Source organism: Drechmeria coniospora, chromosome 01 (genome assembly GCF_001625195.1).
Source record: "Drechmeria coniospora strain ARSEF 6962 chromosome 01, whole genome shotgun sequence".
Taxonomy (NCBI): domain Eukaryota; kingdom Fungi; phylum Ascomycota; class Sordariomycetes; order Hypocreales; family Ophiocordycipitaceae; genus Drechmeria; species Drechmeria coniospora.
The window spans coordinates 8694376-8722192 of NC_054389.1; the positions used below are offsets into that span (position 1 = coordinate 8694376).

The window sequence follows — 27817 nt, forward strand, 5'->3', positions numbered from 1 at the left end:
CGTACTTAAGTACTTAAGTACTTATTGTGTTCAAGCATGTTACGTAAGTAAGTATCCCCTGCGCGCTACTCCAGACTTACTTACACAAGTAATTACAAGTACATGTATATCACCAACAAGTACTCCGTACGGAGTAAGTAATTATACTTACAGTACAGCAGGTACATGCACACCTACTTTTACTTGAACATTAACTGTACAAGTAATACTGCACGGAGTAATGATACGTAGAGTAGATGCTCGTACCTCACAGCAAGAACACCGCAAGCTGCTGACGGTTGGTCGGTGGGGGGTTGTTAGTCCAAGGGGTGCTGACGTGCTGACATATTCCCGCTTCCCCGTTGGTACTAGCGCCCAACGGTTAGCCTGAACATGTGTCCCATCCTCTCCGACCGGCCGAGATTATGCATGAGGCCATCATTCTCTTCAATCAACCCTCTGTCTCATCGCCAAGACGCACCCTCTTCCCTTGGTCAGGGCCCCCTTTCACCGCAATCCTTCCGCCATGGTCACGACAGCCACCGTCCCGATTCCCGTCGGGGAGCCTCAGAAGCTCGAGAAGAAGCCGATCAAATTTTCCAACCTTCTTCTCGGTGCCGGCTTGAACATGTTCGAGGTCACCACCCTCGGCCAGCCTCTCGAGGTTGTCAAGACCACCATGGCCGCCCACCGCAGCGATGGCTTCACTTCCGCCTTGGGACGTATTTGGTCTCGAGGCGGTGTTCTAGGCTGTACGTGCATCTTCCGCGTCCTCGCTCCATCCCCCGTGCCGAGGGCCCGGCATTTCCTGTCGCCAATCGTCCGCTGACGTGCCCGCGCCTGCTACTTGCAGTCTACCAGGGCCTCATCCCCTGGGCTTGGATCGAAGCCTCGACCAAGGGCGCCGTCCTCCTCTTCGTCGCTTCCGAGGCGGAGTATTACGCTCGATCGGCCGGCGCCTCGGAGTTCGGCGGTGGCATCCTCGGCGGCGTCACTGGCGGAGTGGCCCAGGCCTATGCCACCATGGGATTCTGCACATGCATGAAGACGGTCGAGATCACCAAGCATAAGATGGCTGCCTCCGGCGTCAAGCCGCAGTCTACCTTTGCCACCTTCATGGACATCTACCGCAAGGAGGGCATCCGCGGCATCAACAAGGGCGTCAACGCCGTCGCCATCCGCCAGATGACCAACTGGGGTAGCCGCTTCGGTCTCAGCCGTCTTGCCGAAGGCTGGATCCGCACCGCCACCGGCAAGAAGGAAGGCGAGAAGCTCTCGCCGTGGGAGAAGATCCTAGCCTCCGGTCTTGGTGGTGGTCTCAGCGCCTGGAACCAGCCCATCGAAGTCATCCGTGTCGAGATGCAGAGCAAGAAGGAGGATCCCAACCGACCCAAGAAGATGACCGTCGGCAACACGTTCAAGTACATCTACTCCAACAACGGCATGCGAGGCCTGTACCGCGGAGTTGCGCCGCGAATCGGCCTCGGTGTCTGGCAGACGATCTGCATGGTGGCCTTTGGCGACATGTGAGTTGAACACCTGCCAGCCGCCAGCCATCTGACTACCCCTTGCCTGGTTACTATGCTAACCGGTCCAAAAGGGCGAAGACGTATGTGGAAAAGTTGACAGGCGATCAAGTTTCGGCGAAGCATTAGTTTGCGTCATGGCATGCGTCATACGTTGAATAGGGCCAGCACCCTTGCCTCGTCATTTTCCTATCGTGCATGATGTGGGCCTGTTTTTGGCGCCTTACAAGACTCCTGCCAGAGCACACTATTGCTACCTTTGCTGCTTGAAGGTCGAAGCGGCGGGGAGTACGATCAAGTGCCATTCTGACCCCTTCCACCATGATGAAGTACTTGGCAAGTCGCTGTTGGATTAGATCAAACGGCCGGTGTTTACACAGGTTGTCATGCACGCTAGATGCATCAATAATTGTGCAATCTGGTGCAAGATAGACAGCAACGTCAACTCATACACTGATCACTCGGATCAGATGCCTCGATTCACTGATTCAATGTTGACCATGTATTACCCAAGGACCAGGCGACGGACAACGCGGCTAGGGACGCAGGGCGACTTGAATTTCTGCGTACCGTGAAAGCTTTTATGCGATCCCCAACCCCCAATGCATACTGCATATTACTGCATTCCTCCTACTCGTGACACGATATCCCGTGTAGCACAGGTGTCTTCTTGCAAGTTCGTAGTCTTGATATTGAAACGGATGCGCTATTACGCCTCGTCGTGAATTCAACATTATAATTAGCAATGCCCGCTTGCTGAAGTGCGAAAAAAAAGTAAGGCCGGGAGGCAAGAAGACCAAAACTAGGTCACTTCTTCTTCATCATCCCCAGCTAGGCCAACAGACATATCGTCGTACTCGAAGCCCCAATCTTCCTCCGCATCCGATAAGACGGCCCCATCTCGTACGAGAAGATCGAACATCTCGCTAGATTCCCAACGAAACCCGTCCAAATCCAATCCCTTGTTCTCCGAATGCTGCTTCTCTCGCGTTTCCCTAGCCTCGGGTGGTTCATTGGCAAAGGGGCATTTCAGCCGGCGCTCTGAACGGCGGGACGTGCCAAGGACGGAAGCCAGGTTTTCCCGCTGGTTGCGTGCGTATTTTGATAGGAGAGGACACGAGATGTCTCCATCAACGTAGGCGCTGCGCCGGTAAAGGCCTGTAGATGCATACTCGGGGCCTTTGACAGCGCCAATGACAGGATTGGGGTTTAGGACGAGCCGTCCCGTTGACAAGTATGTTCGCCGCGCATCCGCGCTCGTTGAAAGCTCTGCCGTGTCGAGCTCCATGGGAACCGGGTCCTGCTCGGTAATCTGCCGCAGCGGCGGCGGAGGCGGCTCTGCGTGAGGTATGTAAGGCGTCGGCCGGCGGATCCTGCGGGTAGTGCCGGGAAGCGTCATGAAATGTGCCTCGTGCTCATCGCGTTGGTCGACCGAGAACAAAAAGACGCGCCCGCTTGCGTCGCCAATGGCTAGCTTCGCATGATCCGGCGCAAATTTTCCACACGATATGGGACCCGGCGCCTCGAGCAGATTCCGCACAAACGGTCCGCTGCGGTTGCGGACGTTCCACACCTTGACGACGCCGTCGCTCGATCCCGAATAGAACCTATCCAGCGAGGTGCCCCAGGCCGTGAATTTGACGCCGGTATCTTCCCTTTCCCTGTCGTCGGAGAAGTCGTCCAAAGGGTAGCCGTGTTTCAGCTGGTGTATCGGCCGGTCTCCCTGAGCCGTGTCCCAGACGTAAACGTTTCCATCCGTACATCCCGCCGTGACGTACGCGTGCAGGAGCGAGTTGGGCACGAAAGTGAGCTCGTTGATGTCGACGGCTGGGCAATCCAGTTTCTGAAATTCGGAGTAGGCAACATCCTCCCGGTCTCGGTCGAGTTGGAAAAGGTGAATCTGCGTCCGCACTCCTTGCTCGACGGTGAGGCCGCTGGGCGACGTGGCGGCGATGAAGCGGGGCAGCTCGGGATGCCATGCCACCTCGAAGACGTTGGCAGTGGTCGCAGTCAGAACGGCAACGCGACAAGACGACACAGAATCCCACAGCATGATCTCTCCCGAGTTGACCTTGTCTTCTGGAATATCACGGTCGTCGCTTGTGAGAGCTCGCGGAGAGTAACCGACGAGGAGAAGGTGCGTCGTGCCAGGTGCTCGTCCCCATTCCATTGTTGCCGGAAAGTACGCCCACTTGTCGGAACCATCGGCATCCGTACGTGAGCAGGAGATGGCTTGATAAGGACTCTGGGCCACGTCGTCGGCGTTGATGGTGTATATTCGTACGGCCTCGGTCGGAACATCCGCGGCCGATGCCACGCGGCCGGAGCCATCCTTGGCGGCGGCGACAAAATTGACGTTCCCTCCATGCTGCCAGCTCGCTACGCATTCCATCTCCGCGCCAGTCTCGGCGACCTTCCAGACCTTGACGGTCCGGTCAAAGCTCGAGGTGAAGGCGCGGCGGTGAACGTCGTCGAAGTCTGACGAGACGACCGAAGCGTACAGCCACGGGTCTTGACTCAGCCGCATCGCCTCGTTCGCATTCTCCCCCTTTTCCACTCGCGGCCTCGGGATTCGATGATGATCAAACGCGCGGAGAGTACCCTCCGAGGTGGAGCAGAGGAGCAGGTTCCCTGGCTTGTTGTATTGCTGGTTGTGGATGTCCGAATGAGCCGTTGTGCCGCACAGGACGTTGGCGTCGGGAACCCAAGACATGGCCGAGATGTCGCCGGCACAGTTTGTGAATTCGGCAATCATGGTGAGGCCATCTTCGTGCGACTTTTTGAACTCGTTCTGAAAATTCTCCAACTGTCGGGTTCGACCAAAGCCAACATTGCCATCGAGCTCTCGGGCAAACAGCAAGGCCGAAACGCGAGCGCCATGGCGTCCTCTTCGCCCGACATGTGTGTCTTGGTTCAAGGACAGGGCTTGCAGCTCGTCGGGATGACTGGCATGGCCAGCCACGAGATCCTTGAAGTAATTACGCACATCCGCGGCGGTTCTGCCAGGGACTGCATCACCCACGATGGATGCGACATCGTACGAAGTCGAAATCAACTTGAGGGATTCGGCCGTCCTTGGCACATCGACGGGGGCTAAACGTTGTAAGCGGTCGAACACTTGGTGTACTTCGTCGATGGTGAAATCGACATGACAGATGATTGGCAGTTCCGTTGCGGCTGGGGCACGCAGTTTCTTCACCCCAGCAGCGACTAGAGCACGTTCATCCGCCGCAAGGTACGGACGACGCTTCAGTTGCTGCCAGCTGCTGGGTGGTGCTGACGCCGTCCCTTGCGAATGTTTCCTCCTGAGTCGCTGGGTATACCGGGCTAGAAATCCTGGGTTGTTCTTTGGCGGCAGGTCGTAAGCAACGTCATGAAAGGTGGAAAGTGGGGAATGGTCAACAAGGGCGGGAAGTTCAGCGAGGCGCGCAGAATACGGCCGGGACACGTCTGCGGATGTCGGGTCGGACAGCGGTTGTCGATGCTGGATCTGATATTGCTGCAGACGGATGAATCAGCGTGTATTCGTCATACCAAGGGCACTTTCAGCCTACGGGCAGTGTTGCCAGTCTGTTGACGACGTCGAATGCGAGAGTAGATGCCTCTTTCGGGGACTGGAGCGCCGGTGTGCCTTGGGCAAAGTTTGCCGAATGCAGGAATGGCGAGTTCTTCACAAGCATCGCCACGGCCTGGTTTCATCAGCACCACACTTGGGAGGTCAAGCAAGGTAGAACTCTATATGTCCTGGACGAGCTCGTACCTGGACGGCGATTTCGTCGACACGATACACATCGGTGGCCAGATCCTCGACGGCGCGACTGACCAGCTGGACGCTGGCCTTTACCAAGCCCTCCTTATCGACGGGCCCATCTTCAACGCGTCGCTTCTTCGCCGCCGGCTTCTCGTGGTCGGCAAGACGTTCGGTCGTCTGTTGGTTTTGGCCAGCCGGCTGGAAAGTTTGCGAAGGAGGCTGGAGAGGCGCCACGTTGGGTTGGAGGTCGACAACGGCCCTAGGAACGGTCGCTGTAAGCGTCCAACTCATCAAGACTGTGCCGAGAAGTTCGAGCCCAACGCAATGCACAGCTTGGCCTTGGGGGAGGCCCAGTATAGGAAATAGAGGGACGCGTGTTACAATCAGGAAAAGCTTACCACATTGTCTTCCACGCGCACTTCCGCGGCGGAGAGAGAATCCAAGGCTAAGACTTCTCCGCAATAACTCAGGCCGGAACGTATATTAAACCGGATTAACTAATCTGCCGGAGGCGAGGCTGCGCTAGCCTTTATTGGCTTGTTGTAGGTTTAAGTCGGATATTGTTTATATTATTAACTTGTTCGGAAAACAAGCAATACTAAGCACGAGTGTATTAAGTATATTTAAATATTATTACATGTCGATTTTGCAAAGAGATTCATTACAGAAGGACTATTCTCTGCCCCGTATGTTTTGGTCAGCATTCATCTCAAACATTGCTCTGCGAATGCACATGCATTTGTACATACAGTATACTTAAGTCGTACAAGTACGGAGTACGGAGTAACTTTGCATTAATTACTCTATATATTTATATTATAAATACTAGTATTTATACTAGTAAGACTACCCAACAGGATACTATCCTACTGTACTTATACGCCGCTTAGGGTCAGAGCTATGCTTCCCTAAGGCCTGCGGCTACTACTACTGCCAGCCAGAACATTACTATTGCACAGCCGGCGCAAGCAGTACCAAGTTGACTCAATCTTTGTCGACCAACGACCCAACGTCGACGATCGACCCAACGTCAACCACCAACATACTATTTTGACCAAGGAGTCAATCGTACTATTGAGTGGGAACAATCCCGTGCTGCTATTAGCAGTCACCGTATACAACACTACTATTAGCTACACTATTTCCCTACAAGTGCACGCATGACCTTGGGCTTATTTCGGCCGACGTCCATGTCGTGTATAGTAAGGAGTACGGAGTAAATAGTGGCAGCATTTCCACTGGAGAATTTCTGGTGATTCCTCACCGTGTTTCGTTATTATTGCATAGAATCCTCTCTTGCAAAAAAAAAAAAAAAAAAAAAAAAGTTCATTGACTTTTTAAAGAATTTAATATTCGTCTTTCCGAGAGTTAATTACTAACACATGTCGTAAAGAATTAAAGATAAGTTAAAAGGTGTTGAATGGGCGATATTGTAAGTATAAGTATTACAGTAGAACGAGCATGTACTTAGGTATACTTGAGGATGTACTTGGAGGTACAAGTATGGAGTAATTACAGCATAGTCGCAAGACAAATGTAACGATTTAGCGCACATGCATGTTCTGTAAACGAGCGTGCTTACAGTACAGTATTATGTGTACTGTAGTTGTACTACCACTACAAAGCGAATCGACACGTTTGCCACCCCACTATTATTCGCCCAGTCCACATGTACTTATACCGCCAGGTACACCTATATAAAAGGACAGTACGTGACATGTAAACACTGGACTATACTCCGTACGGAGCACACCAATAGGTGTACAAGCACGCCGAACTTAAGTACTTACAGTACGGAGTAGGTCGATGTGCTATTATTGCTGTACAACATAGTACCTACGCGTACGTACCCTATTCCGTGACAGCCTCGTAACCGGATGTCAAGGTGCCGACAGACTGTTAGGGTAGCGATCATGTGAAGCACCTTCGTTCTGGTCAGTAATATGTAATGCAAGCACAGTGGCTATACAAACATAACATAAGGTATTGTGTAGTGTTTAATATAAGAGCCTGTAGAAGTACAAAAAGCTAGTACATACAATAGTATGTGTAGAGTACAAAAGGCATACTAGACAGTAAGGTACTATTACGCTAACATATATTGTCGCTTAACATACATTGCTACTCAACATATATTGCTACGTAACATATATTGCTACTCATCATACATTGCTACTTAATATATATTGTCGCTTAACATACTTCAAGGCAGCGATTGAGGCAGCGATTGAGGCAGTGATTAAGGCAGCGATTGAGGCAATGATTGAGGCACGATTGAGGCAATGATTGAGGCAGTGATTGAGGCACGATTGAGGCAGCGATTGAGGCAGTAATTAAGGTGGATAGAGGTGCAACGAGAATTGGTATTATTTACAGAGCGATCATTAGGTACGACAATATATTGAGAAATAACAGCTATTGGTTGTACAAATGACTATTAACCGTATATAAGACTGTTATGTAATAAAATGGCTATTGGTATTGATAGTAGGCTGTTTAATTAGTAAAAATAATGTTTAGTTAAAATTAATAAAAACCCAAAAAAATGTTGTTAATCTTTAACAGTCGGGTTTTTTTTACAACCAGCTGGTAAGTCTACGATACAATAGTTTGCAAAGTACAGACTGGCAGAGTTATTTCTCGGTTCCATTGCTACAATATGTCGCAAGCTACAGCACAACCCAACCTATAACAGTATTTTAGTACGCGAATTTAGGTGTGACAGCACCGAATAGCTGTGAAATGTACTACACATCATGTCCCGCGACTGTGCAAAAACAGGGGGGGCTACAGGTATGTAGTATAAAGTCAGTCCACACCATTCGCTGCGCATTTGCGCGCACTGGATTGCGCGCATGCCAGCGAGCTCAACGGCAACCAGGATGACGCAACAAACCTGCAAATCCGTTCCCCCCCCCCCCCCCCCCCCCTCTGACCAGCCCTGTGTATTACGAGAATCATTCCGAGGATCGGCCTAAATGTGCAGCGATTTTATGCCCAATTTCTCTGGTCCGTACTGTACCTGTATGTAATATTACCTTATACTGTACTCCGTACCCGCCGCGCATTGTTACTCGACAAGCGCCATCGTCGCCAGTATTGTACTTACTTAGATGAAAATTAATAATACTGCATGAAAGCTCAAACTTTCTCTCAAACCACATGTACTCCAAACCCGGTCTTTCGGATGCGCCTTTGGAATCTACGACTCGCTGCTATCGCTATTTGTTATTTCCCTTCAAGGGATGCCTGGCGCGTTTGAGTCTTGACGCTGCCATACCAGCAATCAGTGCTGTGTGCATGTACGAAGCTGTACATGTATGTACACTTAGAAGCACATGTATTACTCTGTACTTACTCTGTAGTTGTATTTGTACAGAGTACGGAGTACTCCGTACTTGGTTGTATGCGTATCTCGGAGTACTTGTAACACTCCTACAACTACACGGACGGACACCTAGTTGTACTTGTACTTGCTCATACCAATTATTGAGTAATATATTCAAGTACGGAGTAAGTACTCCGTACTGTAGACCTGACTGCCAACAAGTACAAGTACTTGCTCAACGTTACCCACCACGGAAATAACCGACCGAACTGTTACAAGTACTTGCGGAGTCGGAGTACTTGCAAAACTCCGCAAGTAACACTTATTAATCCTTACACATACTTGTATGTTTACTTACGTACTCCGTACTTCCATGTTTACTGTTCGTGAATCTTTGATAATAATACTCCATCGCCACGCAAGTAGGTGCATAAGTATGTGCCTTACTTTCTTGTACTCCGTACACCAACCGAACATATTGTACAGCTACAGTACAAGTACCTGCACCTGTAGCCCTAGACCTACAGTACAAGCACTTGTGAGTACATGTGCTTCCGCGCATCCAAGTACGTGTTCAAGTACACCCAAGTACATGTGCAGCGTTCCTTCTAATGAAATATGAAACAGGATGTGGAGGTTGCAACATCAGGCCGAGATCCGTAAGCATGTCCTTAGGTGGGCAGAGAATTGCAGTAGCAATGTTGGCTTATAATATGTACAAATAAGGCAAGTGGCTGACTTCAACGGGATAAACAGCACGGGCATGACATCGGGCAGGTTCGCACAATTCACCAACCGTTACAACGATCAAGGCTAGCGCTATGGACGGGGGCGGGAGCGAGATAACAGATGACCGCTGAACATGACATTATCAGAGATGGCGTTCGGCCAGTCGAGCTGCGCCGCTACTACACAAAGTACGGTATGGAGATAATAATTGCTACACAGCTAGCTGACGGAGTATCACGCCTGTTTGAGAACGTGCTTTGTACTTGCTTGTATAATCGTACTCTGTACAGAATAAAAACGAGTGATAATAATTGTTCCAAACTCGTACGGGGGCAGGGGCTGCCGGAGTGGCTGGGGATCGGCTAGGTTGACGGGGCATCGTACGGCATAACAATAATATACAGTACTTGCTTGTGCTTAGGTGTAGAACTTTACTGAATTGCAGTGCATATACTCCGTACACCTACTTCTACTTCCTTGCATGGACATGTTTTCAAGGACATGTGTTTTTTTTTTGGTAAATACAGCGCCCTCATCCTTGCACAGCACTTTTCAACACGTTCGGTGTGAACTATGAATGTATGAGTGCATGTGCATCCTGCCCGATCGAACCGGGGGTGGAAAGATCCGAAGCGTGAGTGCACCGCATATCGTTGCTCGTCTGTATAATAGGATACGCGTGCGTCTACCAACAATGCCTGTACTCCGTACTCCGTACATGTACTGCAAGTACTTGGAATCTTCGGCTGCAGTCACAAACTGTGTTGCTTGTGCATTTACGAGTACAAGCATACCCAAGTAAGTACTTGCATTGATAGTAGTACTTGTAAGCGGGTGCAAGTCGGAGTACAGTCTGGAACGGAATACGGAGTACTCCGTACACTGCACGGCATTACACTTCGTGTACATCATTCCACTTAAGCACTTGTACTGTAGATTTGTGGCCTAAGAGGTAAAAACTCCACTTCTCTGCGTACCGTACAAGCGGTGTTCTTGGATTTTGTGAAAATGGAGTTGATGTCAATGCTTCACCATGGTACGATAGGCCCACCCAGACTAGAAAAGGCACCAAGGACAGGGATGTAGCTGTAATCACATGCGAGTCGACACGGCGCAGTCGGCGCGACTTATTCGACCGTAAAAGTACTCCGTAAAAATGCATGTAGTTATATAAAACAAGCAGAAGTTGGCAAATATACTTGTACTGGCCCGGCGAACCTTGTGCGCTCCTCCGCCATCACCTGACGAGCAGCAATGTTCTTGCATTTTATCCCGTCGCCTCTGTCCGCATCTAGCAGCGGCAAGAGAGCATAGCAAAGTAGCACCGTAGCCATGGTTCGGCCATCACTCCTCGCGTCGCTTGCTGCGGCCGCGTCGATGGCTGTGGCAAGCAACAGTTGTGCCGAGGCCGTACCCGGCTCTTACATCTTTGAATTCGAAGACGGCCATGTAAGTCACGCTCAGCCTTCAAACCGTCCGGGGTGCCCAGGTGCTGAGAAAACTCCCCCAGAGATTCGATGCTTTCCACAAGGCTGTCCTTGAGGTCGGGAGAGTACGGTTGAACATCACATCTGGGATCATGAATGCCTGCTCCGTTCAGATATTTGATACGAAACAATCGGATAAAATCGCAGAGAATATTGCAAATCTCTTCACCACCATCAAGACCTATTCGCAAGTCTGCCGGTATAGGTCGCTTGTTCCAAAGGCCCCATCGCCGGGCTCGAATAATGATGTGAGGAAGCGTGGACTGGCGGACGGGGGTGTTGGTGGCTTCCCCCCTCACGTCATGACGCAAATAAATAAGCTGCACGAACAAGGATTTACGGGAAAGGGGATTATAATCGCCGTCATTGATTCTGGTGTATGTCCAGTTTTCCACCCACCGGCGCGACCCGAAGGCTAACGATGGCGATAGATTGACTATATGCACCCGGCCCTCGGCGGCTGCATCGGCGACGGCTGCCTGGTCTCATCCAGTGCCGATCTTGTCGGCAATGCCTATAAGAAGCACAACGAGACTTCTCCAGCTTCCTCAGATAGTGACCCGATGAAACAATGCGATGGTCATGGTACTCAAGTTGCTGGCGTTCTCGCTGCTCGGCCGAACAGGTTGCGCTTTTCGGGTGTTGTTCCGGACGCTACCCTAAAAGCATACCGCGTTGTTGACTGCCATGGATCTGGCGAATCCGATATTTTAATGGCCGCCTATAATGAAGCCTACAATGATGGCGCGAATATCATTACCGCCTCTATCGGTGATTCTTCCTCCGGTTGGGCCCAAGAACCTTGGGCCGTTGTAGTCCAGCGCATCGTTGAACAAGGCGTCCCCTGCATTTCACCGGCGGGAAACAGTGGCGAAGCAGGCCCTTTCCATTCTGACAGTGCCGCCAGCGGAAAGGGGGTGACTTCTGTTGCCCTGATTGATAATATCTGGACGCCAACAATCAGATTTCCGGTCATCTATTCTATTGATGGTGGCAAGGATATTGTCGTCCACGCCATCGCCCATTGGAAAAAGAGCGAGTGGAAGAACGAAACGCTCGAGGTCTACGCCACAAGTACGAATATAACTGTTGAAGACGATGCTTGCGATCCACTACCGAATAGCACGCCGGACCTAAGCAACAAAATTGTTCTGATCCGATACGGTCATTGTATCGTCACGGACAAGATCACGAATGCGGTGGCCAAAGGGGCGAAGCATGTGATTATTTACAACAGTTATTATGGGGAGCTGATTGCATATTCCTCCGACAAAGCCTCTGTCGGCACGTTGGCGAGAGGCCTAGGCGAAACGTGGATCAAGGCTATCAAAAGCGGCAAAAGGGTTGCTGTAAAGATACCGATGCTTGATAAATCGGAAGGCCGCTTGCTTGAGGCATTGAATTTTGCCACCCCCGGTGCTCTGAATAGGATGAGCTCTTGGGGCCCTACTTGGGAGATGGATCTGAAACCCCAAGTGGCGGCCCCTGGCGGGAAGATTCTCACCACCTATCCTAGAGCCCTTGGTAGCTACGGTGTTGGTACCGGAACGTCCTTGGCCTGCCCGTTGGTCGCTGGCATTGTTGCTCTTATCGGACAGGTTCGCCGTACATTCAACCCTGTACTCATCAACAACCTGCTGTCATCCACGGCCAAACCACAGCACTTCAACGACGGGACAAGGTACTATGACGACTACGCGCCAGTGGCCCAGCAGGGAGGTGGTCTCGTCCAGGCATACGACGCAGCCTTCACCACCACTCTTCTTGAACCATCTTCCTTGTCGTTCAACGATACCGATCATTTCGTCAAGTCGCTGAACATGACTATCAGCAACGTCGGCGAAACGGCGGTTACGTATACACTCTCCAACTTACCGGCCATCACAATGTACACCCTGAGCGAGGAAGGCGTCAATACTTTCGTATTCCCCAACGAAATCGCCCGGGCGGCGGCATCGATGAATTTTAGCCAGCATTCCGTCACGCTCGAAGCCGGCCACTCAGCCAGCATCCAGATAGAGCCGACGCCACCGGCCGGTCTGAACGCAACACGCCTAGCTCTATGGTCTGGCTGGATTGTCATCAACGGAACTGATGATAGCTCTCACTCCATACCGTATCAGGGTCTGACCGGGTCGCTTCGTAAAGCGACTGTTTTACCGCCCGGCAGTGTCAAGATGGCGCTCGCTACGAACCAGTTGAACTATGATATCATAGCGGCCAACGTGACAAACGTAACCTTTACCCTTCCAAGACCGGAGATCAAGAACGGTACAGAAGTCAAGCTGCCCGCGCTCATCGCCGAACTAGCCGTCGGCTCGCCCCTCCTAACAGCACACATTGTGCCCCTGAGGCGCTGTGTTGGGATGAACCTAACGGCAGACCGTTGGGGCCTCGAGTCGTTGGGCCAGCCGTACCGGTTCAAGGGCAAGCTCCGCGGAAGTGGGGAAACAGCACACGTCTGGAACGGACGGCTCGATTCTGGATTGTACGCGCCGGAGTGCAAGTATAAGTTCGTCGTCGGCGCACTGGGCATCTTTGGCAACGCTTCGAATAGGGCCGACTGGGATGTGCGTGAAACGTCTCCGTTCGAGATTAAGTACTCGTGACCAGAAGGGACGAACGAATGGAACCACTGGGTCGGCTTTTAGCCAAAGGAAGGACGCTAGGTGGCTAGAAGAGAGCTATCTCTTGGTTGCACCTGACGATGGCTGGATCTGGTGTTGCGTCATGGCAATGTCAGATGAAGGTACTTTGGCGGAGCGTCGGAAGCTAGGGGTTGACTCGCCTTATATCAGAGTTATCTCTCGAACGATATCAACGCCTATTGGCGCAATAGTCTCATGAGAATGTTTGCCATGAGCCAAATATACACTTGTACAAATTTGAGGACGGGAGAGAACCGGGACGATTGCAAGAGTTGAAGCATTGGCACACATTGATAACCGTGGTGTTTGACCGTGATTGGTATTGAAAATTGGCAGAGCCTTGAATTCCACCTTTGTTGCATCTCATCTCAACAATGTACCTCGCGTACCTCATTCTCTGCTACAGGGAATCAGGGATTCAACTTGCCTCTCCATCCAGTCCACACAACGTCCTTGTCAATTGTGGCTCCGACAAAGACTACTGCCAGTGAAATAGTGGAAGCAACCCAAAGTGTACTCCGTACGGAGTAGAACAAATAAAAGCAATAGTGAGTGGGTATATACGTATGTACTTATTATGTATGTATGTATGTATGCATGTATGTATGTATGTATGTGTATATATGTATGTGTATGGTCGTTTATTTGGACTTTCATACTGTGCGATCCAATGACCCAGAGATGGACGGTCCGACAATAAAAATACAAGTACTTAGTTAGATGTTGGAGTTCTGTCGGCCCATCAGCCGGATCTCACGGTATGCTTACAGGTAGCATGGGAGTACGAAAGCTTGATACTGCTGTATGGTTGACTGGAAACCGTCAGGCGACCAGAGGCAGTTGAGCTTGAAGGGACCATCATCAATGTGCTGTTGCTCATGGAGCATGTCGACTACGAAATTAACCACAAGCGACAAAACGAGCGGCAAAAAAAAGCAAACGAGACTCTCCCGCCGGGAATTGAACCCGGGTCTCAAGCGTGACAAGCTTGCATACTGACCACTATACTACGGAAGATGTGAGTGACCTTTTCGAGGCCATCGTAGCGAGTCGTGGAGTCTGCTGACGGAGACCGACGGAGCTAAATGCAATAATCAGGAGTGCCTCAACCGAGCTCAAAAAGATTTCAAACAAACGAGTGGCAAAAGAACTGTCCGATGCGTGATCTGGGAATCGAACCCAGGGCTCCCCGACGTTGCTCGGATGGCAACGGAGAATTTTACCACTAAACCAATCACGCTTCTGCGATACAACTGCTGATGGGATGAACGACGATTAATGATGTAGATGAACAGATTGTTTAATGAGTGTATGCAAAATGAAGACGGATCGTCATCTCACCATTACGACATGCACCGGTCGGTGTTGTATGTGGGCAAGTGAACTCACGCTGCCATGCATGTGTTCTCTCACGCACTCCATACCGTCAAAGTGTAGGTTAGTACGTTGCAAGTGCACGCATGGGGCCAGGCAACATTGAAATGAATCATCCTGTCGGTGCGCGTCCGAGGAGCGGGGACGGATGGACGCGACAGGAATCTCGACACAGCAGAGTGCAAAAGAGAGGCAAGTAAATTGATTGACTGACAGCTAAGACTTTCATGATTCGATAATTCGCCTGGTGACATGACAGACCCGACGATGCCACGGCATATAATACAGCACCGAGAACGTCCTGCTCTTCCACCTTGATTGCTTTCAACACCTGTCCAAGACTGGTTTCCATCGGCCGTCACCTGCTCACCGACGAAGTCGACGACGAAGCCACGCCGGTGCCAAAGGTAGGGTCCAGGTTGAACGAGTCGACGAGGGTGGGAAATGTTCGCAGAAACCGGTTGCCAAGCTTCCAGTTGTCCAGGTTGCGCAGGTGGCGCTCGAAGACGGGGTTGATGACGACCTCGTCCGAGTCGGGCAGGACGAGCAGCGTGTCCGACTCCTCGTACGGCCAGCTCAGGCGCAGCGTCGTGGTGAAGGGGACGAAGAAGTTCTCGAAGAGGTACTCTTGCGGGTTGCGATTGCGCGTGATCCGATCGCGCATGACGGGGAAGGGGACGTAGTCGATCCAGGCGGCGTGGGGTTGCATCAGCTGCGAAGGCGTCGGGTGCATCCACTCGGGCATGCGGTTGTAGTTTTCGCGCGTCGGCGAGATCTGCCAACGGGTGACGAGGAACATGATGTACAGGACGGCGACGCGTTCCGGCAGCATCGATATGTCGGGAAAGGTGGCGAGGATGTCGGTGAAGAACTTGGACAGCGGGTGGCTGTACGGGCCGATGGCCGGGTTCAGGAGGGACGAGACGGAGGGATAGGGAGGTCCGATGACCTCGTGCATCTGCAGGCCCTCGGCGGACCGTTGGCGACGCTCGTCGAGGAAGCCGAGGAGCAGGGTGTCGAGCGGACAGGTCGGGCCGCAGTTCTTGAGCGGCCTGGCGTACTGCGGCAGATTCTCGACGTCGGCGTTGGCCCCGGCGGGCTCGCTCGCGCCGGCACCGACACCGGCGGGGGCGGGCGTGCGCAGGTCGGAGGCGTGCGCGGCCGGTGGGCTCATGGAACCCTTGTGCGGCGCCACGGGCTGGCTCAAGGCGTGGTTCATGGTCCCGGCCGTCCAGTCGTGCTTCATGGGCACGTGCTGGTAGTTCGGCGTGTCCTGCGCACCGTGGATGCCGCCCCGGATCCTGTTTGGGTATTGGCCTTGGCGCAGCAGGAAGCTCAGCTCGAGACGCTCGGTGCCAAGATCGAGACCGTGCCGGATGGATTGCTTCTGCTGCAGCAGCTGCATGGCGTTGGGGTCCGGGTGGCCGGGCCGACCGCCCTGGTGCCAGCTCTGGTAGGGCGGCAGGTTGTCCGACGTGCCTGCCGGGGACGGCAGGCTCGGCGGCGTCGAGGCATGATTCTGGTACTGGGCCGGCTTGTTGGCGGCGGCGACGGCCGGCGACGGGACGGACGCCGCATCGGTGCCTCGGCTTCCTGCGCGAGAGGACGGGTGAGCGGGTGCACGTCACGACACGGGCGACGGGGGAGGGGGGATGGGGATGGATGACTTGCCGGCACCGATGATGGGGTTCAGTATGCCCACGACGGACGCCAGCTGCCGCTTGATCGCCGCGTTCTCCTTCTCGACGGCCTCCTTGGAGCGGACGACGGCCTGCAGCTCCTGGTAGGGATCGAGGCTGGTGAGCTCTTGGATGCGCCTCTCGAGCGTTTCAATCTGGTTCCTCGTGCGTTCGCGCACGGCGCGCTGGGCCTCGCGGTCTGCGTCGGTCGAGTCAGCGGATGGACGTGGCCGAGGTACGGACGCGTACGGACGAAGCATCGCATCACGGCCATCGTCGGCGCTTGCCAAGCGAGGGTGTTGCCGTGACCTTCCGGCCGAACCGGAGAGGGGGGACGTCATCTCGAGCCATGACGGGACCGGGCCGAGGGGAAGGGAGGAGCCTACCGGTCGCCCTCTTCTTGGCCAGCTGCTCGGGCGTGAGGTTGGCGACGCCTCGGCTGCTCGAGCTGCGGCCCGTCGTCTTCTTCCGCTTCTTCGAGTCGGGCACGTCCTCGTCGCCCGGCGCCGCCGACGTGTCGCCCTCGCCGTCCTTGGACAGGCTGTCGGCTTCACGCTTCAAGCCGGGGCTCCGACCCTCGACAGGGCTGCCGTCACCATCCTCCAGGCCGTTCCTGGGGGCGCCCGAACCCATTCCTGCCGGCTGGCCGGGCCAACCCACACCGGCGGCAGCTTCGGGAGGCAAAGCGTAAAGGAGGGGAGGGGGGAGGGGGGGGGAGGAGAAGGGGCCGAGCCGGGAAGGGCAGAGGCGAGCGAGCAGTGCCGCGGACGGTGGGCAGGGGGTGGCCCCAGTAGGCCCGGGCCGGAATCCGGACGAGATTCGAGGTGCGCGGTGCCGGCCACGGTAGCTGGTCGCTTCGGCTTCGGCGTCGGCTTCGGCTTCCTCGACTCGGATAGCCGCTGAGAGCATCTGTGTCCACAGTCCACGGACCAGACGGGGAGGGAGGAGAGTGGGGATGGTCATGCGAGAACAGGGTGGTTGGACCCATCGAAAGGATGGGCTGACTCACAAGCGAGGGCGCGGATAATTCCGGTGAGTCATACGCCGTTTGCTGATTCGCCAGGACGGGCCGCTACTTGCACCGCTCAATATGACAGTCGCAAGATGCGAGGGAACTAGTGCACAGTGCGCGAGGCTACCGCGTCCGCACTGCTCGTTGCCACGGACCCTGCGGAGCAGCGGAGGATGCAGGAGCACGGAGCAGGCGTACGCCTACTCGCAGTCGATACATGCTCGTACAGTGTTTTGTACACTGTACGCCAACCCCTATACGAGGTAGGTAGTAGGACGGAGTACACGAACAGGAACTCCGTAAGTAGTCACTGTACAGCACCCCGTACTGTACTGTACTTACTGAACGTACTTGGTTGTATAGAGTACTTAAGTACATGTAAGTACTTATTGTAGAGTACAAGTACAGTACGGAGTACTTACGTGGCCAACATAGCCTCCGATTATTACGTTTTCGCCAACAACACATGCGTTTACAGTACTGAGCACAAGTAATTACGGGGTTGTCGCGAGTACGTGCGGAACACCGACTCACTGCATGCACATGTACGCCTACAGTCCGCCTGCTCGAGCCCGTACACCTACATACCAGTGTACATGTGCTGCGGCAGTGTCTTGCCGTTCTCTGCACGGTACTGTCAGTGCACGGTACCGTCAGTCCCTTGGTACGGGCAACCCTTCGGCCCAGGCCACTCCGTTCCGACGGATCCGACGTGTTTGCCGTCCAGGCTCGGTTCTGGTTTTGATTTCGAGTTCACGCACAAGTACGGAGTAGGGAGTATTATTACAGCAAGCACGGATATGCAGTGCGCGCTTGCTCGCTCATATTTTTGACGTAATTTTGCGCATCCACAACTGCCACGGGCACGGTACAAAGTCGCACTGCATCCTACGTGGTACAGTACTCGTACGAGCGTCGCCCACCGCTCAAGGTGCCCGTGTTGCCAAGCCTCACTTGGACATGGGCGGCAGCAAGGCGGCTGCAGTCCATGGAGCAAGGAGGATCTGCCACTGTCCACCTTGGGTTAGCAAGAGGAGAATCGTACATCTAGCGTCCTCGTGCTCCGTGCCTGTACCCTTACGAGTGGACACGAACTGCACTGGTGCTGGAAAATGGGGTGCAGGGACTCGTCATGGTCCGCACCACGCCTACGCATGCACACCTACTAGCCCTCACGCCGAGCCGTGGTCGTGGCAAGTCGGACCGCTTGCTTGAGATGAGATGGCTATAGGCCATACGCCACGCCGCCGTCCCATACCCTTCATGTCCCGTTTCGCCTTCGGCAGAGAACATCGGTTGATTTTCTCCTCCCGCTCGTTATCCTGCCTCGTTCCCGTCGGCACATGCACAGCTTATTCATCATATGGAAGAATCAAGCGACGAGGGCCGTGGCACTTGTTTACCATCCTGCAATGATAGGTGTGCTGTGCGCCAGGAGGGCAAGATGGGAGTATCAACACCGAGCTCGAAACACGAGCCAAACACTCAAACGTGAGGTGATACGTTGTTGACGGTACAACCAGCAACGCGGTACGGATACAGGTCCGTGCTGGTACTATGCTTATTCTCCGCAAGTGTGCTCGAGTAGAGTACATGCACGCGGGCATGGATTGTTGTCCGCAGACGTGATGTAGTCAGTAAGTGTCCATGCAATTCGTGGTGCTGAAGGTTGGTTTGAATACCGCCGGTTCGTATCGTGTGCGACGCTACGATACGAGATAATAAATCACCGTGCTATTATAGTACTTCGATCGATCCACGTGGCACAGCTATACGATGATGCCGGCGGTATACAGTACTTACTTAATGGTAAAAATGATATTACCTGCGGCTCCACCCGCCTTCGGAACGGCATAGCCGTCATGCACGGCTGACCAAGGAATATGCATTGTCGCTTCGTCTCGATGCCGTGAAAGAAAGGAATAGCCATGGACAGTGTTTACTTTGGGAGCCCAGCGGACTCCGTGGTGGCACGCTATCTGCACACTGGTGGCGTTCGTTGCCCGCCCATGCACCGAAAAAGCAACAGGAACGTGAGGGCGGGCTCACTCGGCCGACGCCCTTGCCAGAGCCTCGTGCAGGTGCGGCGGGAACCGGTACCGAAGCTGGCTCGTGTACGTCGTCAGGTCCAGCGTCATCTGCTTCAGCTGTTCCGCCATCATCAGTCTCGTCCCCTCGTTGCCGCTGAACTGTCCGTTGGAGAGCTGCTCCCGCTGCCGCGTGCAGCAGATGATGGTCCACATGAGCAGGTTCGGCACGTTGATCGATACCGGCTGCGACAGGCCCGAGAACTTGGACGCGTACGCCCGAACCGTGCTCGCGTCGCCCGCCGCTTCCAGAGGCAGGATCTCGAGGCCTCGAATTTTCTGCATCCCTCGTCAGCTCACGCTCTTCGCCGCGTTTCCGTTCCCTCTCCTTCGGTCCCTCTTATTTCTTTGGGAGTTGGGGTCGGAGTTGGGAAGGGGGGGGAGGGGGTTCGCTTCGTTCGTGGGTGACTCACGTCCAAGCCCTGAGCCCATTGGCCCGCCTCGACGAGCTTCTTGATGATGCTCATCTCCAGCAGCACCCGGCAGGCGACCTTGTTCTGGTCCTGAATCTTCCGGTAGAACATGGCGTCCCGTTCGTACATGGCCATCATGGTCCGGGCCAGCTCGACGGGGTCGTCGATCGACGCGAGGCTGAGGCTGCTGCCCTGCTGCCCCTGCGCCTCCTCGCCCGCCGCCCTCGGCTTCACCGGCATCAGCCGCATCGGGTCCTCGCCGATCTCGAGGGAGATGGCCTCGCTCAGCGCACGGCTGACGATGGCCACCACGCTGTCGTACTCGCCGGCGAGGTGGTAGAGCAGCACCGAGTCCGTCGTCCGCCCGTTCTCGTCGGCGAAGCTCGCCGCCTGCAGCGTCACCGTGTTGACAAAGTCGTCCTCGTCGTCGAGCCCGATCAGCGGCCCGCGCTCCTCGATAATGCCGCGGATCCGGCGGCCGTCCGGCCGGATGTCGCCGATGAGCTTGCTGAACTCGCGCGTCTCGAGCACGAGATCGCGCAGGGCCTCGTGGCAGAGGCTGCCGTGCCGCTGCCCCGCCTCGCCGCCGAGATCCCGGTTCAGGCACACGAGCGCGAGGTAGTCGACGGCGGAGACGACGTCGGCGGCCCGGAAGTCCCTCGTGTAGTAGCCGAGCATGCGGCCAAAGTTGATCTGAGGCAGGTTCTTGACGCTGTGGCTGCGGAGGTCGTTCGAGGCCGAGACGGGATCGCTCGGCCGCAGGAGGCCGTAGTAGCCGAGCGCGAGACCGAAGTGGACGGCGTCGACGTAGGAGAAGGGGTACAGGTAGGCGACGGCGTCCTCGAACATGCCCGAGAGGATCTGGAGGTAGAAGAACATGCCGAAGCTGCCGTTGGTCGTGTCCTCGGCGCTCGCCTTGGGGAAGTGCTTGAGTCCGATCTCGCGGATGCTGGACTGCAGCTCGGCGAGGCCGTACGACTCGCCGGCCATCTCGACCGTCTTGTCCCCCTCCCGGGCGAGGTTGAACTGGAGCCAGACCCAGTCGTTGATGTCGGTGTTCAGGCCGTCGAGGTTGCGGTTGCTCAGCTCGATGCGTCCGATGACCTTGTAGCAGGCCATGCGGAAGGGGTCGATGGAGTTGTCGGGCGCGTTGCGCGATCGCTGGACGTACTCGTTCGTGCAGCGATCGAGCAGCTTGCGGTTCGTGATCCGCCGGTCCTCGCTCGCGGCGTAGTTGTTGAGGTAGGTGGCAAAGGTGCGGTCGATGCCCCTGAACTGGTTGCTGTTGTCGTTGACGTACTGGGCCGCCTCGTTGACGTGGCCCGAGCGCAGGAGGTAAAAGACGACGGCCCAGACGTACTCGCCCTGGATCTGCTGGAGGTCCGTGTTGTCGGGCACGAGGTCCTTCCGGGCCGACCGCAGGCGGATGTAGGCCTTGACCTTGCTCGTGATGTCGGGCAGGCCGCCGAGCTTGGCTTCGTGCGGGTGCTTGGCTATGAGGGACTCGACCTCGCGCAGGAACTGCCTTTCGAGGAAGCGGTTGGAGCCTTGGAGGATGCGCTTCCTCATCGAGACCGACTGAGCCGAGTTGGGGTTCTCGTCCAGGTACATGTGCGCGAACTGACGCTCCCGGGCCGTCGCCTCGTTGAGCGACGTCTCGGCCTCGGCGTCCTCGCCGACGATTTCGATCATGGCTCGGTACGCCTCGAGGACGTGGGGCGCGTGGGGCTCGTTCGATTTTTGCTCGACCTCTCCGAGCTCGGCGAAGAGGGGATAGGGTCGCTTCATGAGGCGTGCAGCGTTGAGGTTGCGAACCTTCTCCGCCAGCTTCGCCTGCCTCTCGCGGACGGCACGATCCTCGGTCCCGCCACGGGTCTTGAGGGCGCCAAGGGTGTCGGAGGAGAGGTCGACGTCGGAAAAGCCTGGTTGGTGGGCGCCGATGCGGCTCGGGTTGCCGATGACGGAGCGCTGCATCATCGAGTTGCCCAAGATGCTGTTGCGGCCGGCGCGCGAGGCCGCACCCGCCTGGACCTTGCTCCGGCGCGATCGGCCGAAGCCCGGGTGCGACTCCTTGCTCGTCGTCGCGAGGTCTTCCCGGGGCTTGATGCCAAAGTGTTGATAGATGCGCTTCCGTTGGGCGTCCCATTCCATGGCCACGTTGTCGTCGAGAAAGTTGTCAAAGTCTCGCACCGAGCGCTCGAGGCCGTCGGCGATCATGCTCAATGTCGTCTTGGTTTGCAGGTTCGAAAGATAGGTCTCGACGTCGATCTCGGTTGGCGCAGATCCGTGAGCTCGCTCGGCCCGTCCTCCTTGCACCTCCAGCAAGCCGAGATCCTTGGCGGCCGCACTGGGATCGACGCCCGAAGCGGCCAGGAGGTAGTGGGCCTTGCCATCCATGAGCTTCTCGCTCGGTTTCGACTGAAGCTTTCTCAGCCGGTGACGAAGATCGCCGAGGCCGAGCTCGAGGCTGGGGAGGTCTTCCATCGCCGCCTTGCCGCCAGTGTCCTTTTGCGACTTGGCGAAAAGGCTGTCGAAATAGGCACCGGCCGGTTGTTGGGTCTGCTGTTGCTGCGGCTGTTGTTGCGGGGGGGGAGCATTTTGGGCTGGGTTGGCGAGCAGACTCCCACCCAGCATGCTGCCCCCGAACGCAGTGCCACCCTGCTGCGGTTGAGCATTCATGCTCGTCGTCGTCGCGCCAAAAATGGAAGGCTTCGCCGTCGAGGCGCCGAAGAGCGAGGGCTGCTGTTGGTTCTGGGTCGTCGCCTGGCCAAAGAGGCTGCCTCCGGCAGCGGCGGCTGGCTGCTGCTGATTCTGTGCCGTCGACTGCCCAAACAGACCTCCGCCAGATGAAGCCGTCATCGTCTGCTGCTGCTGAATTTGTGGCTGGCCAAACAGTCCACCGCTGGACGTCTGCTGTTGAGTTTGCGGTTGCTGCGTTGTCGTCGACAATCCACCAAACAGTCCGCCAGCCGCAGGCCTGCTCTGCTGCGGCTGTCCAAACAAGCCTCCTCCTGTGCTCTGCTGGGCCTGCGGTTGGTTCTGCGACTGTCCAAACAGACCGCCGCCGCCGGTAGCCGTCGACCCAAAGAGCGACATGGCGAGCGTTCCGAGTTCCCAGGGTCGATGGCACGACAGAAAGCTTCGGTCGAGGCGTGGGGACAAGGCTGGCGAGCGAACGAGGGAAAGGAGCGAATGCTCGCGCGCGCTTCAAGGTTGTTGTGCGTGGTACAAAGGCGAGGAATTGGGAGAGAAGGGTAGGTGAAATGGAAGCGCAGGTCGAATAGTTAACGACATCACGCGTCTTGCCCAAGAATTTTAGAGCGACAAGGCTGGTGCAGGCTTGGAGCTCTGGCCAATGAGCGGTCCGCGAGGCTGCGCAGACAAACAAAGCCTCCCAACGTCACATCACAACACGGCCATAATCAAGCGTCCTTGATGTCAAAACATGGAGCATTTTCAAGAATGCACACAACCCTTGGCTAGATTTTTTTTTTTGGAGGGGGGGCATGGATGATGGGAGAATGATGAAAGAGGCAGAAACAAAAAGTGTAGGTGCGTGGATGTTCAGCGTGTGCTTGGTCTAGCTGGCAAGCTCGGGACCATCTCCATCCACGAACCGTCTCGAGCCTCGAACTTGGCCAACGATGAATGCGTTTCCGGAAAGGCACAGGGGTAATAGAATTCGTACATAAAATAGAATCGGCCGCATTATAGTGGGCTCTTTCTCCTCCATCGGGAAATCTCAACAATACACTGTCCATAAAATGTCACCTCATCTCGTGTACACGCAAAGGCCGTAGTCAACACTCAAACTGCTCAAAAGGTGCACAGGGTACCACTCCATGCGCAAGACGAAGGCGTGGCCGTGGCATGGAGCAACTTTCACTCATCAACCAATAGTGCTCTCCTCGTCATGCAGAGTTTCCATTGGTCCGAGCAGGATATACATCGTGTACAGGGAGGGAGGATGGTGTTGAACGGATGCATGAATTCGTTCCTCTAATCATTCATGGTTTTGCTTGATTTCCTTTCGTTCATTATTTATCACCGCCAAACTCGGCCGCCCACTTCTCGACGGCCTCATCAACCCTCCTGCGGTACCTCTGCTGTGACTGGCACATGTCGAGGAAGATTTCGTACTTGGCGTCAAGCAGAGCCTTCTCGCCGGCGTCGGCATTGGGCTCGACGAGCCTGCCGCGCTTGCTCATGCGATCCATGATGCTCCACAGCGTCTCGGCCTCGTCGAAGGCGCCGTCGTCTCGACGCTGGCTCGAGGCGGCCTTGGCGCCCAGCATGGCGGCGCCGTGGACGACGGCAGCGTGGACATAGCGCGGGATCAGGACGGGCATGCGGCAGGTGGTGGCGATGAGGCTCATGAGCACGGGGTTCTGGCACTGGGAGCCGGACATGAAAATGGAGGAGATCTCGTGGCCGGCCTTGTTCATCGACTCGACGATCTGACGCGTCTGCATGGCGATAAACTCCATGGTGGCGTAGTACCACAGCGCCATGTTGTCGGTGCTCTTGTCGCTGTCGATGCCGACCATGGATCCCTTCATGTTCGCGTCGGCCACGGGCGACCGGTTGCCCCAGAGGTCGCCGTAGAAGAAGAGGTGACGGGCAAGGTAGGGAATGGCGGGCGCGTTCTGCTTCTCGACCATGGATGCGAGGTGGGCGTTGAGGAAGTCGTACATGTGCTTGTCCTCGGCCTTGGCGAGGGCGCAGGTCTCATGGTAGGCCGGATGGATGTCGAGGACGTGGCGAAGCAGCTCGCCGGTGGCGGATTGTCCGCCCTCGGCGAGCCAGTAATCCGGCAGCAGGACGTCGCGGTAGGGGCCCCATACGCCGGGGACGAAGACGGGGTGCTTGGACATGGCCAGATGGCAGGTCGACGTGCCCGCGACGGCGGCGAGTCGAGTGAATGCCTGGGACAGGTCGTTGTGGGGGACGTTGGCGTTGAGCTCGTCGGAACCGAGGTCGACCTTGGCACCGACGGTGCCGATCCAGCCGGCGTAGGCGTCGATGACACCGCTCCCGACGGCGACGCCGACGGGGAGGCCGAGCTGGTAGGCGGCCTGTCGGCTGAGGGTGCCGACGCACTCGCCGGCGCTATAGTACGAACCGTTCTGCCGCTCGGTCAGCGGGGCGGTCGTGCGGGCGGATCGACCTTTGCCGCGTCGGTCGGGTCGATGAGGCGGCACGAGGGAGACAGGAAGGGGAGGGGAGCGACGTACGAGGCCGTGGATGCCGCCCATCTTTTTAAAATCATCGTCGGCCAAGTCACCGAGGCCGATGGCGTCGAAGAAGTCGGGCTGCCACCCCTTCTGGCTGCCATCGACGCCGACGGGGACGTAGCCCTGCTTGCAGATGGTGCTGCAGCAGCTCCGCGCTTCGTTGCCCGTCGCTAGGTGGGTGAGGGCGTCGGCGAGATCGTAAAACTTGCAGCGGTTGAAGAGGGCGGGCGGCATGTTGTTTTTGAGCCAGAGGATCTTGGGAATCTCCATCTCGATGCTCATCTTGCCGCCGACGTAGCGGAGGAGCTTGTGGTTGGTGCTGTTGATCTTGTCCGTCTCGGCAACGGGACGGTGATCGAGCCAGAGGATGACGTTGCGGTCGTTGCCATCGTTGACGAAATCGGGTCCGGTGACGGAAACGGGTTCGTCGGCGTCGTCGGCAAAGACGGCCAGGGAGCAGGTCGCGTCGAAGCCGATGCCCTTGATGCGGGAGGGGTCAATGTTGGACTCGCCGACGACGCGGCGGACACACTCGCAGATGCGCTGCCAGATGTCCGTTGTCGATTGCTCCTGCACGTGGCCTCGATGAGATATGTCTCAGCGAGATTGGGGAGGGGGAGTGGGGGGGGGGGGAGCGGGTGCTGCTCGACAACGTACATAGTAGCCAGTTTGCGGCTGCCAGAGCTTGATATCCTCGGCCGCCAGCGCCTTGATGTCGCCCGTCTGGTCGATGATGCAGGCTCGGGCAGAGCCTGTGCCGACGTCGACGCCAATGTAGTAGTCCTACGATCAGGCATGGCACACGTTAGGCAGGCAGTTCATCAGCTGAAGGCGTGGGTGTGCTGCCGGCGTTGTGTTTGGCCGCAGCAACGGTTGCGGAACGTTGGTCTGCTGCCAGCACTACTGCATACAGACCGACACTGCCTTCCTGCACGTCCAAAAGTGCACATGCGTGAGCTGGACTCGTACAATTGCCGCTCGTCGAAAAGAGTCACGAGCATGCGGAGGCCGACAGGCGGAGGCCGGCAGGCGGAAACGGAATTGTGTTTCGTTACGTACCAACGTATTGGTCGGCCCTCTCACGGGCGGGAGCCCATCGGAGGCGGTCCTTGAGTGGAGACTCGCCATGGAGCAGAGCAGCAGCGGGATGGAAGCAGCAGCGAAGTCGCAAATCGTCCACCACCCAGCCGACACGGACAGCGCGGTGTGGGTTGAGAGGGGAGGGGAGGGGAGGGGACGGAACGGGACGAATTGAGAGACGGCAGGTATTGTGGCGAGAGGAAGAGACGAGAGAGGAAGAGACGAGAGAAGCAGAGACGAGAGAGGTAGAGACGAGAGAGGTAGAGACGAGAGAGGTAGAGACGAGAGAGGTAGAATGAGGGAACGGGGGAGGAGGTGAGGCAGATGGGATAACTCTATTCGCTCTATGACCTGGTTGGGCTTGGTGATTTTTGGCTCGACTCGATGACGCAAGACGTCCAGGCGGTCAAGTGCGCCGTCCTTGGCGCAGCTCACTATAATTAGTTAGTATAGTACCTACTTAGAAGCAAGCTGTTCTACTAGTTCCATAGTTCCATGGCTAGGTAACAGTACCTATCCGTAGATACTTCTGGTACTCTGTATCAACAGTTAGAACAGACTTACTTAGGTTCGCGTTATGGGCCCTCTGCCGGGGCGGTAGCGGGGTGGCGGCGGCACAACATAGGAGGAGGGACGGATTGGGTCATTGGGCACCGCCCGGTCCGCTGGTGCTGTCATCATGGGGGTATTTGTGGGCGAGACGAGACCCTATTCCCATGCCTTAACACAGGTATTACTCCGTGCTCCCTAAAGTACCATTTAACTATTACAGAGTACCCCTACATGTGCATGCAACCATAATTACATACATTGCAAATGGCATCAACTCCGTCCCTACCATTACAAGTACATGATATATATCTTGGGATTCTCCTGTCTACAGATGATGGACATGCGCCATTTTGTTGGTTGAGGCAATTTTCGCTATCATCTCGTACAAGCTACTTGTGCTGTCCGTCCATTGCTTGGCAACCATCCATTTAGTGAGGTGACATGCGAATCGCTAAACTTCAAATTGTCTCGATCTCGATATGCCTTCGAGCCTGATGTAATCAGTCCACTGCAATACCTTGTTTTAAATTCATCACAGCGCAGGGTTAATTATTAATAGACTGATGACTTGTGCGTACATTGGGTTGGTGCTCTTCAAGTGCTTCCTCCTGCCGAGTACTAACCAGGTCAGCACACGGTCACTGTGGCTGCGTGTCTGTAACCGTCGGTGCAAGGTAGACTTTATTACACCCTCGCCGGCCGAGCCGGAGATGAGGCTGGTACTTGGTATTAATCTTTCGAGTCGAACTCGACGTAATTCCTCCTGTACCGACAGCGACCGTACCAGCACTCCGAACACCACGGGTCGCGTGTGCCTGTGGTGGGCGTGCGCTGACATCAGCCGGCTGATTATCTACTGTCACCCAACGACAGCGACCTCCCGCACCTCTGATAGCAAGAAACAACATAAATAACACGTTGAGGAAAATAATTACGGC

General features: G+C 55.5%; 7 protein-coding genes and 2 non-coding genes across 9 annotated transcripts; 2 read left to right on the top strand and 7 right to left on the bottom strand.

Annotated features, from left to right (window-relative positions):
• Nucleotides 1–505: 505 nt before the first annotated feature.
• On the top strand, nt 506–1634 carry DCS_02296 (mitochondrial FOW-1 like protein; the record flags this gene model as incomplete). Its single annotated transcript, XM_040799624.1, has 3 exons — nt 506–731; nt 833–1505; nt 1580–1634. 3 exons carry the CDS (start codon nt 506–508, stop codon nt 1632–1634), a joined length of 954 nt encoding a protein of 317 aa, XP_040660507.1.
• A 673-nt stretch (nt 1635–2307) lies between these two features.
• On the bottom strand, nt 2308–5547 carry DCS_02297 (WD domain, G-beta repeat containing protein; the record flags this gene model as incomplete). The annotated part of the gene is made up of 3 exons (XM_040799625.1): nt 2308–5004; nt 5060–5194; nt 5266–5547. The coding sequence occupies 3 exons, from the start codon at nt 5545–5547 to the stop codon at nt 2308–2310; spliced, it is 3114 nt and encodes a 1037-aa protein (XP_040660508.1).
• Nucleotides 5548–10645: 5098 nt separating this feature from the next.
• DCS_02298 (uncharacterized protein) lies at nt 10646–13409 on the top strand (the record flags this gene model as incomplete). Its single annotated transcript, XM_040799626.1, has 3 exons — nt 10646–10762; nt 10824–11177; nt 11232–13409. 3 exons carry the CDS (start codon nt 10646–10648, stop codon nt 13407–13409), a joined length of 2649 nt encoding a protein of 882 aa, XP_040660509.1.
• A 984-nt stretch (nt 13410–14393) lies between these two features.
• DCS_t27 lies at nt 14394–14465 on the bottom strand. Its single transcript has one exon. It is a non-coding gene; the product is annotated as a tRNA-Asp (tRNA).
• Nucleotides 14466–14606: 141 nt separating this feature from the next.
• DCS_t26 lies at nt 14607–14688 on the bottom strand. Its single transcript has one exon. It is a non-coding gene; the product is annotated as a tRNA-Gly (tRNA).
• Nucleotides 14689–15180: 492 nt separating this feature from the next.
• On the bottom strand, nt 15181–16227 carry DCS_02299 (uncharacterized protein; the record flags this gene model as incomplete). Its single annotated transcript, XM_040799627.1, has 1 exon — nt 15181–16227. The coding sequence occupies one exon, from the start codon at nt 16225–16227 to the stop codon at nt 15181–15183; it is 1047 nt and encodes a 348-aa protein (XP_040660510.1).
• A 219-nt stretch (nt 16228–16446) lies between these two features.
• DCS_02300 (uncharacterized protein) lies at nt 16447–17464 on the bottom strand (the record flags this gene model as incomplete). The annotated part of the gene is made up of 2 exons (XM_040799628.1): nt 16447–16783; nt 16824–17464. The coding sequence occupies 2 exons, from the start codon at nt 17462–17464 to the stop codon at nt 16447–16449; spliced, it is 978 nt and encodes a 325-aa protein (XP_040660511.1).
• A 2094-nt stretch (nt 17465–19558) lies between these two features.
• On the bottom strand, nt 19559–23109 carry DCS_02301 (nucleoporin-interacting protein NIC96; the record flags this gene model as incomplete). The annotated part of the gene is made up of 2 exons (XM_040799629.1): nt 19559–19879; nt 20014–23109. The coding sequence occupies 2 exons, from the start codon at nt 23107–23109 to the stop codon at nt 19559–19561; spliced, it is 3417 nt and encodes a 1138-aa protein (XP_040660512.1).
• Nucleotides 23110–24050: 941 nt separating this feature from the next.
• Nucleotides 24051–27005, bottom strand: DCS_02302 (ribitol kinase; the record flags this gene model as incomplete). Its single annotated transcript, XM_040799630.1, has 5 exons — nt 24051–25817; nt 25905–26030; nt 26307–26761; nt 26841–26864; nt 26963–27005. 5 exons carry the CDS (start codon nt 27003–27005, stop codon nt 24051–24053), a joined length of 2415 nt encoding a protein of 804 aa, XP_040660513.1.
• Between the last annotated feature and the right edge of the window lie 812 nt (nt 27006–27817).